This window comes from Chaetodon auriga, chromosome 15 (assembly GCF_051107435.1).
Source record: "Chaetodon auriga isolate fChaAug3 chromosome 15, fChaAug3.hap1, whole genome shotgun sequence".
NCBI lineage: Eukaryota > Metazoa > Chordata > Actinopteri > Chaetodontiformes > Chaetodontidae > Chaetodon > Chaetodon auriga.
Window position 1 is genome coordinate 8,475,445 of NC_135088.1, and position 12,303 is coordinate 8,487,747.

General features: G+C 41.3%; 1 protein-coding gene across 3 annotated transcripts in view; it reads right to left on the bottom strand.

Annotated features, from left to right (window-relative positions):
* aff4 (AF4/FMR2 family, member 4) overlaps positions 1-12,303 on the bottom strand; it is a 32,089-nt gene that overhangs the window by 17,601 nt on the left and 2,185 nt on the right. Inside the window, exons 1-2 of one of the 3 annotated variants that reach the window (XM_076750275.1) lie at positions 5,996-6,140; positions 450-579 (exon numbers count right to left, since the gene is read on the bottom strand). The exons of 1 other annotated variant lie outside the window; for it this stretch is intronic. In XM_076750275.1, coding sequence (XP_076606390.1) covers positions 450-579; positions 5,996-6,012 — 147 coding nt within the window. In that variant the 5' untranslated portion in view covers positions 6,013-6,140. Of the gene's footprint in view, positions 1-449; positions 580-5,995; positions 6,141-12,303 lie in introns of those variants that run through there. One more of the 3 variants, XM_076750276.1, reaches the window with a different exon arrangement.

The following is a 12,303-nucleotide window of genomic DNA, read 5'->3' on the forward strand; positions in this document are numbered from 1 at the left end:
GATCACTAATTCGTGAATGACTGCATTCTGTTCTTATTTACGCTTTTACACAGCGTCCCAACTTTTTTTTGAAACAGGGTTGTCGGATTTTCTTGACAACAACTTCGGAAAAACTAATAAAACAGGTTTCTTCACGCTGAGGCGAAGAAGGAATGAAGTGAAACAAATATTACATAAAGCGTGCGCACTCGCACGTCGAGAGAAACCAAAAGAAAGTGTTTCCACCTTTGCCATAGAAACCTGAAGCTAAATATTCCTCTTGGCAGTTTAGCACAGCCGGCAAAGAAAAAAAAAAAAAAAAAAAGCAAAAGTATGTGATGACAGAACTGTATAGACATGAAAGCTCCTGGTAGCATGTGCAGTTCACACTTCCTGTGTCCGTTACAAATTCCTCTAAGCTGACTAAAGAACGACATGTCAAAAACTGGATGTGAGGTAAACACATTTACCACTTTGTAGGGTTCAGGAAAGAGAGGGGAATTCGCTGGAAAGGCCTCTCCTCCTCCCTGCTGGATTTCTTGATTTCTCCTTTCTCTTTCTTTCATTCGGAGCACATTCCGGTCCTCACGGTTCATGTTGCTAATAACACAAACAGAACAACAACAAGTCAACATAAAAGCACGTTGAGGGGAGACAATAAACAAGACTTTTTATCTCAAGGCTTCACAGGGTCAGCTATAAAAGAAGGAGTATCATGAAAGTGAGACGTCCATGAAAGAAACACCTGCTGCGTCTGTAAAAAAAAAAAAAAAAAAAAAGAAAAAAGAAAAGAAGAACGGCCTCTTGGTCAACAGTGACGTAACATAACCAAACAACATTAGTCCTTCAGTTTTCTTTGCTGCTGCCATTTCTGAGTTCGTACATGAATACCAGCTAGTTCTACCTCCTAACCATTCCCAAAAGATCATTCAGTCAGGCGGTGATCATGAACTCTCTTTGAGTCACAGTTTTTTGGTAAACCACAAGTCAGACCATCATTAACTACACCCGACGCATCATCAACAGAGGGAGCACAGAGACGACCTGTGGAGAAAGTAGTCCCTAATAGGCTTAGGCAATGTGCAGTAGCCTACTTCTGCAAATAATCTCCTTGTACAGATAGTCAATGTATATTGGTACCCCCCCCCCCCCCCACCGGGTATTTTCAATGTCGTCTTACATCGAGAAGCGTATTTAGCACAATGGGTGTGGTTTGTTAGCTCACCAAATGTATCAATTTAAATAGAAAAGTTTTCTGGAACAGACTGTAAAAAACATCCTGAAACCACATGAAAAGGAAATGAAAGGCTTCTCAGGAATAACATAAAACAGACTGTAATTCGGATTAAATAATAACCCACTGCTATAAAACGGTAGCTTGAAGCCATAAACACATTTCTGCCCCTCTGAGTGTATCGGGTGCGCAGAGCGAACATAAAAGCAGAGAACTATTTGAGGACAGGGACCTTGTCAGTGGATGTATGGACTCAGCGCCAAACGTCATAAAAAAAAAAAACAGACTTTTCACGTTCGTTAGGAACAAGCAGCCTGACAAAATGTGACTTCTGTGTGCACTTTGGTTAACAGAAAGTACAACCAGAGAGCTTTCCAACTTGAAACGAGCAAATTATCAGCCAGGCGTGTCACCTCCGAGTTTACGATGACAGCTTCGGACTCTGCCAATGAAAACAATGATCTTAAGGCTGTTGACAGAGTGTGATTAGGCGGCAACTGCACTGCCTCCTCCCAGATCAAAAACACAACAAACAAGGGTGTTTTCAATCTTTACTATGTAGCAGGGCTGTCAAAACTGGAATAATAAAAAACACCCACACCATTCGAACATCTATTTTCGTGCATCATGTCCAATACAACCAGAGACATATTACTTGTGTATCATCTCAGATCTAACATATGCACACATTAAAAATTAAAATAATGCCCTCTGCTGCGTTGCTGAATTAGTCGCTCATTTCAGATTGACCTACATTGAAATTCACTTAATGACAGTGATGTTGTGTGCAGATTTTCCAGTTGGTGCCGCGCCACGTGTCAGGGACAAATGGGAGAAATTCTGGTCACATATAATCTCATTATGGCCCCTGTTTTCCCATGTTTCTGTGTCCAAGTGCCTAATGGAGACAACAATTTTTCAAGTTTTTTTTTAGTATCGAGTGAGCCTGCAGCAGCCGGCAGCCACGCAACGAGCTGCAACCTAATCCCTACGGGCGTTTGAGCACCATCAACGTACGTCCACAAAAAGTGTTTGTTTTTGCCACTGACAGGCTCAGACTGTTCTTCTAAGTGTCTGACAACATTATGCAAAGGATCCCTACAGAGATAAAACTTTTTGTTAAAGAGTAAGATCTGTTTTGTTTAACAAGAAACCGCTCTTATATCGCTCTCACCAACGCCACCAGACTCCATTCACAAAAACAGTAATTTTATCAAAGACAAACACACCTCATTCAAATGAAACAGAAACAGAATATAGCTCACCAAAAATGTCTTTGTTCATCTTTCCACTCTTCCAACAATCACCACAAACTCGAGATCTGGTGCAATAAACTCTTAATTCACCGAATGAGGAGAGGAGCGAGAGAGAGGGCGGACATCGGAGAAGCAGCGAAAACAGCGCGCAGAGCTTGAATATTTTCATTTGGAATTTGTAATATTCATTGACAGCCTTACTGTGTATGACCAAAAACGTGCAAAGTAGCAGACAGGAAACTGACTCAGAATGGGAAAAACACAGCACAGATTGATAGTTAGGTGCACTTGGCTACATATTTGAGCGTTTCCAGGAAATAATTCACACAGCTCTAACATGAAAACTGATCAGGACTATCAATCACCTGGAATGCTGTAGACTAACTCTTGCCAGCACTTACACAAAACACTCTCAAGCTTTTATTTTTTCCACCTTCTGACTGGTTTTCTGTCAACATACAAGTTAGTCTAAATTGTAATTTCCCAACCAAGGTCTTTACGAAGCCTCTGCCTGTTTTACATCATCAACAACACCCAACTGTGAGTGACTCACCCAGCACAGTCAGTGATTTACACACACAGCTAGTCTATATTACACTAGAGCTCAAGAAGCGACCAAGGCCATAACCATTGTGGGCTGCTTTACACACACCATTAGCAACAGTTTTATCAGCAGACGTGTAAGAAAAGAAGAGAGCATTGTTTAGGCGATCCATCAAACACCCATCAACATCCTGCTGTTTTACCTCTGGACTTAATCTGCTTTACAGCACAGATATGAACAAATCATAGACTGCACACGGTCAAAAATCACGCAAGACTTTGAGTAAAAATGCACAACAGCAAACTTGCTACAACTGAACAGACTGCTGATCACCTTATACAGACAGCAAGCCTCTTCCACAGCTAACGGAGCAAAGATTTACTGCAGCCACATTCTACTAAATTCAGCTTGATGTTAGTTATTTTGCCATCTGTACCACCCAGCTGACGAGTACCAACTATCATTTGAAGGTCTTTCATGCTATAAATGTTGCCTGTGGCTTACGAAAAAAACAGTTTCGTGTCCTGGAAATAAATAATCAAACAAAAATAATTACGTAGCAAGGGTCCACTGAGTGTGCTGGTACTACTTTTACATCTAAATGAGGCTGTCAAAGTCAGTTTTGGAGTGGGGCTGAATGTGTGAATGGGGCAGTTAGCACAGTGCTAAATGATCAAATGCCACAGGCACTGAATCCTTTGTAAACACTGCTCATGTCCATTCTGCCCAGCTAATTGACCTGATCTGTTGGTTTTCAGCAGTTGAACAGGGGATACACCCTGTCGTCCTGCAGCACAGCACTGAAGAAAATCATCAGACAAGAGACACAACTGTCTGGTTTCAATGATACCAGAACACAAATGTACATGTTGATGTCCAAAACAAGCAGCAGTCTGTCTTACTTTTGCAACTTCAGAATAACTTTAAACTTTATTAACGTGAAAGGTGAGACATGGGCTTCATCGCCTGTGTTGGTTTTCAAAGATCATTCTAGTCCTCTTCATGAAGGGAAAAAAAAACAACGTGTGCTTTTGGTTTTTGAATAAATAAGTGAGTACACCAAGTACCCGAATGGAAGACAGAATGTGAAAAACTTGTGTTGGTGGCATGACGTGCCTGTATGAATATGGATCAAGCCTCGAAGCTCAACCCGTTTTTAAATTGGCTTGTATGGTAAACAGAAGAAAACCAAACCCTAGTTCAAAAGTGCATTTATATGAATAACAAAAAGTTACAACAGCCTTTCTGTGAATGTTTACACTCGTGTCTACAGCATTTTTTTTATTAAAACATACAAAACCACAAAATAAAGGCAACTTTTCTGAATAATGAGAAGTAGGGTAAACTTTGCATAAGAATCAAGAATTCATCAGGATGCACGTTTCCATCTCGTCTGTCTACATCGCTGGCTTTCCACTTGTCAACACACATGTGTGTACTGTTTACATCACGGGAGACGGAAGCTACTTTGTACAAGTGTGGCTTCAGCATCACAAAACAGATCAGACAAATAGTTATCGCTGCAACAAAATAATATTATGCAATGGAGAAACATCAACAACTACTACATCCTGGTGGAAGGGATGTCCCCCAAGTTGCAGTCATACTGCTCCAGAATCAGCTAATGCTTCACACCACACAGCATCTCCAACTTACTTTCAAGTTGAGTATCAATGTTTCTTAGCTAAGTATTGGGGGATGTCCCTTCCCAGTTAAGGGGGCCCCAATTGAGCATACTGTACTTCTCTTTGAAGGCAGTACCAAAGATGGTGGGCTGTACAAATAAGACGTGACTCAATAACTTGTGGCTTCTGGAAAGCCATGCACTAGTGCTATATCCTAATATCAGACTAATTCAAGGAACCTTAAAGGGAAACTTTGGTATTCAACCTGGACCCTATTATCTCCAAGTTTCTGTGAGAGAACAATGAGATCAAGCATTGGGTGGGAAACACTGTGTAGAGCCAGAATATATTTCAATTTAACTTGATGAATTAAAGGTTTATTTCAATCAAATAAGAGCTGCTGATTGTTGAAACAGTCGAAAGACTAACTGAGAGGGTTGTGGAGAGTTTGAATGAAGTGCGTATTGCAACAATCTGCAGATAAAGCGGGTGTTTCCGGTTAAACAAAAAGGATCTTACTGTTTAACAAGGAGTTCAACCGGCCGCCATCAGCCCAGCAATCGGCCACTGTTGATTTATTCACGCAGGTGTGTGAGCAGACCTGCAGCCTATTTCATGACCGCCAGCTGCAGCGCTCTTGTTCAATACTGAACCAATTTCAGCAACTGTTGTCCCCATTAGTCACCAAAGTTTCCCTTTAATTTCTATTCTGGAGAATTTACTTGAAGTTGAAGAGCACACGTCAGACGCACAGATTACAAATCAGCCTTGGTTTGAATTTTCTTGTTGGAGTCTGCACCCAGGGCCCAAACCCTATGGAGCTAATGGACCAACAAAGAAAGACAGGCGATTTAGATATTTTCAAAAGAAGGAAAAGCAAGCCAAAGGAAATCACTTCTAACGCAACAATGAGTTTAAAATGGGCAGTATTATCATCAAAGTGTAATGGCCGGCTATGTTTATTGTAATCATTCAACAGTGTGCCAGACTGAAAAGGTCAAAGTCTGCAGAACTGAACAGACAGTTAACTCTGTACCCAAATTAATCAGCTCATCTGTCTCTTTGTAATTCACAACATAACAGCCAGGTCACGTCTTCAATACAATCACAACCACAATCACAATCACAATCCAAAAAAAAAAAAAAAAAAAAAAAGGGAAGAACTGATGGTCATCTGAGCACCATGAATAACCATGAATACAGGACTGGGATTCTGTCACACAGCCATTATGTAAGGCCATCCAAAAACACTCTAGTGTGGCTTACACGACATAGTTAAAAACGAGGTTAAGTGTCTTATTCGTCCCAGACACCGAGAGAAACAAGTAAAGCAGCCAACTCGCTGAACATTTCTTACCCTGACTGAGAGGCCATGGCCCCAACCACTGAAACATTGGAAGGAGGAGGGTTCAGAGGATCTCCCAGGGATTCAGAAGTGTTCTCGTCATGACTTGTCAGCCTAAATTTCTACTCCAACCTCTCTCAGAGAAGACAACCTGGCCTTTTTTTTCTCTGGATCTATCTGTGGGCGTCCAGCTGGAAGAGTGTAACTACAGTTTCTTTACTCGACTCGAAGGTACAGTGTATTTCCTTGGAGTGGAGACAAATCTGACTTAGGGAGGGGAGGTGACTGCTCGCTCTCGGGAGATACCACGTTGGCAAGCAGCGGGGGTGGTCACATGCTAAGTGAAGTCTGGGAGAGTCTGTGGTGTTTTGAGGTTAAAGAATGTGTGGAGAACAGGCGAGGTGATAAGCAGCTGGCAGTGGATAAGCATGACGCGTGAGTGTGTGATGTTTGTAAATGTTAAGAGTGAGCGTGAGAGGGAAAGATGGAATAAAAGAGAGATTTGTCTACTGTTCATGCGAGTGCCAGACAGTCCTCCTGCCTTAAATGTGCCCTGGGACAATTTTAATCTTCAGCTATGAGGAAAAACTGCCCAGGAAGGAGTACAGGAATCTTTTAATTGCAGTAAATTATGAATTATCTGAAGGAGGTACTTGCACAAGCACAGTGCTCCACATAACAGAGCAAAGTGACGGTGAGGCATTTGTAAAGCCTGCCAAAACACTGCAACACATTTTTGCATCTAAACAACTAATTACACCTTGAACTATTACATCAAAGAAGAAAGACAGTGAGAAAAGAGAGGGGAAACACACAGCTGATTCCACTTTCAAACTCTTAAGTCAAACAAAACATTAGAAAATGGTTTAAAAACACAGGATTAACACTAAAGAAATAACTGAGCTTGGTCTACGACAGCCATACAGCCACAGTCATTTAAAACACAGCCTCACAGGCCAGTTGGGTACGACATCTCCGAGGAGGAGAGCGGCACTGACGGAGCATCGAGAGAAGAACAGAATCTCACCTCTCTCCGAGAATGGAACGCTCCACCTCGTCCCATAAAAGGAGATGTTATTTTACACCACAGGACCTCTCCTCCGTGTGATGTCACTGCCCTCAGTAAGGCTCAGCCAATCAGGGCCCACCTTTCCGTCAACAACCTCCCTCCCTCCCCCACTATGCCCGGAGCACAGGGCAAAGCACCCGTGCAGCCTGTTAAAGAGACAGCGCAGACAGACTGTAGCAAACCGGAGACGTTTTCATCAGCCACATATGATGATGACACAGGCTGACAAACGTGATATCATCTCATGTCGCAAGCGTTCTTATCTGGTACAGATACTGGCGTCATCATGCTCTTCCACATCTGGTATCTCTACGGGTTTCCTGTCATGTTTAGGGTTTAAGATGTGATCACTTCTAAGGCACACTTGGGTCTGGCTCCTTGACGTATCTTAGATAACCGTCAAAGAGTTGGTACACAGATCTCTGTGTACCCTTCAGCTCGTTCCAAAATTCAGATTTATAGCCAAATATCATTTACAAATTGCATGAGTCTCTATTTCCTAAATACTATTAAGTTTGTGTTTTATTTCTTTATTTTTTACCTAAACTTGTCGTTCTGTTTTTCCCACATTGTAAGCTTCGTTCTGCTACTTGTGTAAAATAACTATTGCAACATGTGTTTACACCTGGCGTTAACTTTCGCCTTGGATGATCCGATCACAAGTGGACAGCTCAAAGTATGTCCGTTCACAATTGGCATTCAGATGCGTCTCCACACGCAGCTCGAGTTACCGCTTATGATCAGATCTCACTACCCGCTCTATATAAAAACAGACATAAATCATTTCCATGTGCAAAGACCAAATGCCTTACTGCTTTTAACTGGTGGCGCAAATGGAAATCAGAGAGCGAGTTTCGTGTGTAGAATCCATTTTGCCTATTTTGTGGTTTCTTTTTGGTGTTTCGCACTTTAACATGACACCAGTGATGTGCCAATGCATACGTAGGCTAACACGGAGGACATCAGTGAAGAGCATTTTCACACCTGCCCACCTGTGATCACCCAAGGTGTAGACAGGGTCTCCACTCACTATCTTACTCTTCTATATTACAAAGAGTACAGTCTAAACCTGCCATATCTGAAAAGTTCCCTAAGATAACTTCTGTCTGTCTTGGACCTGCTTTGAATCATGAAAGTCTTCTTCCAAATTCAAGATTATTATATTTCACAAGACATCTCTGCTTGTTTCCAAGGTTCCACCATCACACCAAGTGATTTTCACGTGAACATTGGAAAATAAACACAGCATCGTGTTTAGTGAATTATGTTCGCTTAAAAAACCCCAACCTGTAATGTCATAAATGGTTTCCTGCATTTCACACAAATGTGGCTTACAACAAACAAATACTCAGTAATGGGTACAGATGGGTAGTCAGTCCCACCTCCCTCTGAGCTTTTGAGGAAAACCTGCTGACAACAGGCATTCCAGAGGGAGGGTCCATTCAAATGCTGCAAACCTGCCTCATATAAGCAGCTGTTTGGGTGACGAGCGCCGTCACAGCCACATGCTGCTAGGACGAGGGCTGTATGAGAAACTGACAAAAATAATGACTTTGGTAAACGCAGTGACTTTCAATCAACTCTCTTACAAAGTCAAACTTTTCTCAGGAAACACACACGGTAGTGTACACGAGAGCTTATGCAAGCGCACATTTTCCTCTATCTCATCTCATCCACACATTAATAGGGGTAATAGAAAAGCCTAAATTTCTGTGTGCCTTTGATGTCAAAGTATTTGGCTGAATATGCTTAGAACAAAGTCAAAGTTAGGATTAAGACTGTGTGTTCGGAATTCTTTAGTTCCTGCTTCAGTCAAAAAAAAAAAAAAAAACGCTCAATATTTCTCTGTGGCTTCAGATTAGCTCCAATTAACATATCAAAACAAGAGTCTAAATCTTGATTGGCATGTTCTCTAAACAACTGCTTATATCCTTTCATTCAGGCAGGTTTGAAGCATTTGAACTGACTCACTGCCTGGAATGCCTCCACTCAGCAGGCGTGCTTTATCTGAGTCACAGGGAGCTGCTGGCGTTTACCAATCAGGGCCCAGAGTTGTGACTGTTTTGCATTTAATAATTACCAACACTTGAATTTAGGAGACTTTTAATATTTGACACCTAGCAAACCTGCTCACTGAGATGAGAGAGGCACTGTTCTCAATGAATGCAAAACTCTGATGTTCAGATCTAAATGTGTGTTTTGAAAACTGCACTCCACGCATCCATGACAGTGACGTATTCCTGCCAAGATCATAAACTAAATGAACAAAAGACAAACTGTCAGCAACATTTCAATTTATGTTTTTTCCACACCTCACGGCAGCTCAGTCATCTGAGGTGAGGTAAACAGCGTACGGACCTAAACCGTGAGTGCCTGGAAAGTTCACGTGCATTTCGAGTTGAAAGATAATGTCAGATGAGCTTAGCGAGAAAATGGTCTCAGTTGCAGCTTTGACACAAATAAAACACTGCCTCATTGTCAGTGGAACATGACACACAACCCTCAATTATCTCAGCAACGTTTCCAAAGAACCTCTGACATCCAAGCTCTGCGATGTGCACACCAAGTTTATGAAAAGGCCTTTATTTTATTTTTTTTGTTTTGTTTTGGCAAGACCCTCTTCACCTGGATGTGAGCTAAGGCAAGATTTTTAACAATTTCCAATCACTCCCTTTGGCTTTGAGTCAATATGGATTCAGCATTGTGTGGTGTATGATGCAACTCGGGCTTCAACTCAGCATGTTCCAGCATGTTCAGCACACACATAACGTTGACCATTGTCCCGTTAAAATCCTTAAAGAGAACAGTGAAATCATCCCGACTTGCTGAGTAAAACAAGTTTTACAAGCAGTGGAACAAAAGACTTAGAACAGATTGACTCAGCATGGCAGAGGTTACTTAATGAGAACAGAAACACTCATATTCCACAAAACTGTCAAAAACATTCAGTACACGTTTTTAATAATGGTTTGTTTAATAACAACAGTGGTGGTGGGAGCAGAAGCAGCTAATTTGTGAGCGTGAGTGATGTCTAATTAACTTGGATTACACTGAAAAATGGCTCATACCAACTGCTTAAATTAAGCTTCCATATGTATGTATTTCATATGCTTTAATACTGAATATTGCTAATGTAGCTGATAAGGAAATTGCTTACATCCCAAAGCCTAACACAAAAAAAACACTTTCCATGTGAAGCTTATCTTGGCTTTGTCATACAGATCAATTCTAAACTTTTTTTTTTTTATATCAGGTCTTCTTTCAGCCTTAAGAACTAATGCTTACTTACATGAAATCCTCCATTAATAGTCTATTACTCACCCAAAGCATTAGCAAACTGTTCCTTAGGGTAATTTTACCCTCTGGAAACTCCAATAACCCAATGGAAACATGACCTAAACAATTAAAACAGAGGGTATCATGCAACCTATACAGCACCGACAGGCAATCTTTGCTACGTATCACATGTGACAACAAGAAAGGTTAAACATTAACCTAACCCTATTGAGGAGTCCTAGGAATTTCTGACCTGCGTAACACTTTTCCATTTATCGTTCACAATCGTATCACTCAGAGAGCTGTCTGGGCTTAATTTGACACTAGAACATCTGCCTGCCTACAAATAGAAACATGCTAACCTATAGCTTTCTACTCTGAACCTCTAAATAAACCTTCGCAACCCCCAGAGCAAGAGCTTTGATACATGGCCAAATGTGAATGAAGACACCAGCTCGAGAAAAATTTACCTTGTACATTCCCATGTTCTCTGCATAAGAAGCTTAAGTTAGCAATATTAGCCTCTTTCTCTGTATTACATAAATGACTACTTGTTATACTTCTCACTTTACTCTTCTAGATCCATCTCACTATCTGGGATTTTCACTGTTTATGTTACTGATCCGTTTGTTATTGCCTGCAAAGCACTTACCCTGCTCTGAAAAATATTATGCCAATGAATTTCAGAGCTGTTCATTATAAGCATTACTGCTGCAATAAACTTTGATGTTATCCTTTCCAAAACAATATTACAGAGCAGTATCTCACGGCACGGATGTATGCCAGATCTGTGGAATGAAATGACCTTAATGAGCTTCACCTCCACCGGACTATATGCCCACATGAGAGCTTAACTCACATCCTAGGGAACAAAAGCTGAAGAACAGATGCATGAGGTCAGGACACAGTGAGTAGCATATTTTTCTGCTGTGTGAGCAACAGTTCAGAGGGAGAAAGAGAGAGAGAGAGAGAGGGAGAAAAAAGAGCTGCCGATGTCTGATTAGATTTGGGCTAATTAAACTGGCTGACTCTGGAAGAGCCTTCAAACAACTTACTTTCGACAAGCTTCTCCTTGTAAAGGAAATGAGATTTGATTATAAACTTACAGGCCTTAGCTGAAGACACAATTAGCTCTCACTTTGGGGAGGATTTTAAGAATAACGGCTAAAATGCAGCAGAATCTGTACGATAAACAAAACAGATGACTGCTAAGATTCCTTTTTTACGTCGCTTACTAAATTTCAACCATCGCGGGGAGCTGAAGACAAAGCTGATAAGACAGGATAAACGACTACTGACGAGCATTTGCTTTATTCAGCCAAGGACGACTCTGTTTTGAGAGGGCAGCCCTACAATCTGGCACTATTACAGCCTGAAACTAGGTATTGCTCATTTTCCAAACATCCAGACTGCAAAACCACACTGTACTACTACCGCAATGTACAATAGATGTGTCAAAGCCAAAGAAAACATGCACCCATTCCTCTGTCTGAAATGGACAAAACAAGTGACCATAACATCTCAACAGTACATGTGCATGTGCCCTTTTGCTTGGCTACAGAGGAAACAGTTACACTCAAGCCACAGTGTAAAACCTAAACAGGAAGTGAAGAGGATTTCACATCGAACTGCGTCACAGGGAGCACAAGAACGCAGAACAAACATTTATTTGCCATAACACACTGACCAGGGTTACATGGAGTGCATTAGCTTGAATATGGACTTTTATTATGAACAATAAGACAGTATTTCAATTGGGTTGTTTACCCTACTAGCTTAAAATAGCTTGTTTTATTAACATTCCCATAATTTCGCAATACTGACATTGGGAGACACCTAATGTTTTACCCATGTCTCATACGTCTGTGTACAACTACAGCACCCAGTCATCTTGCAGTCACGTGTGTCCGCCTCATCTCGCCATTCAGCGTGTTCATTAAGGGGAAAAAAAAAAAAAAGCAACATGAGGAGTTAC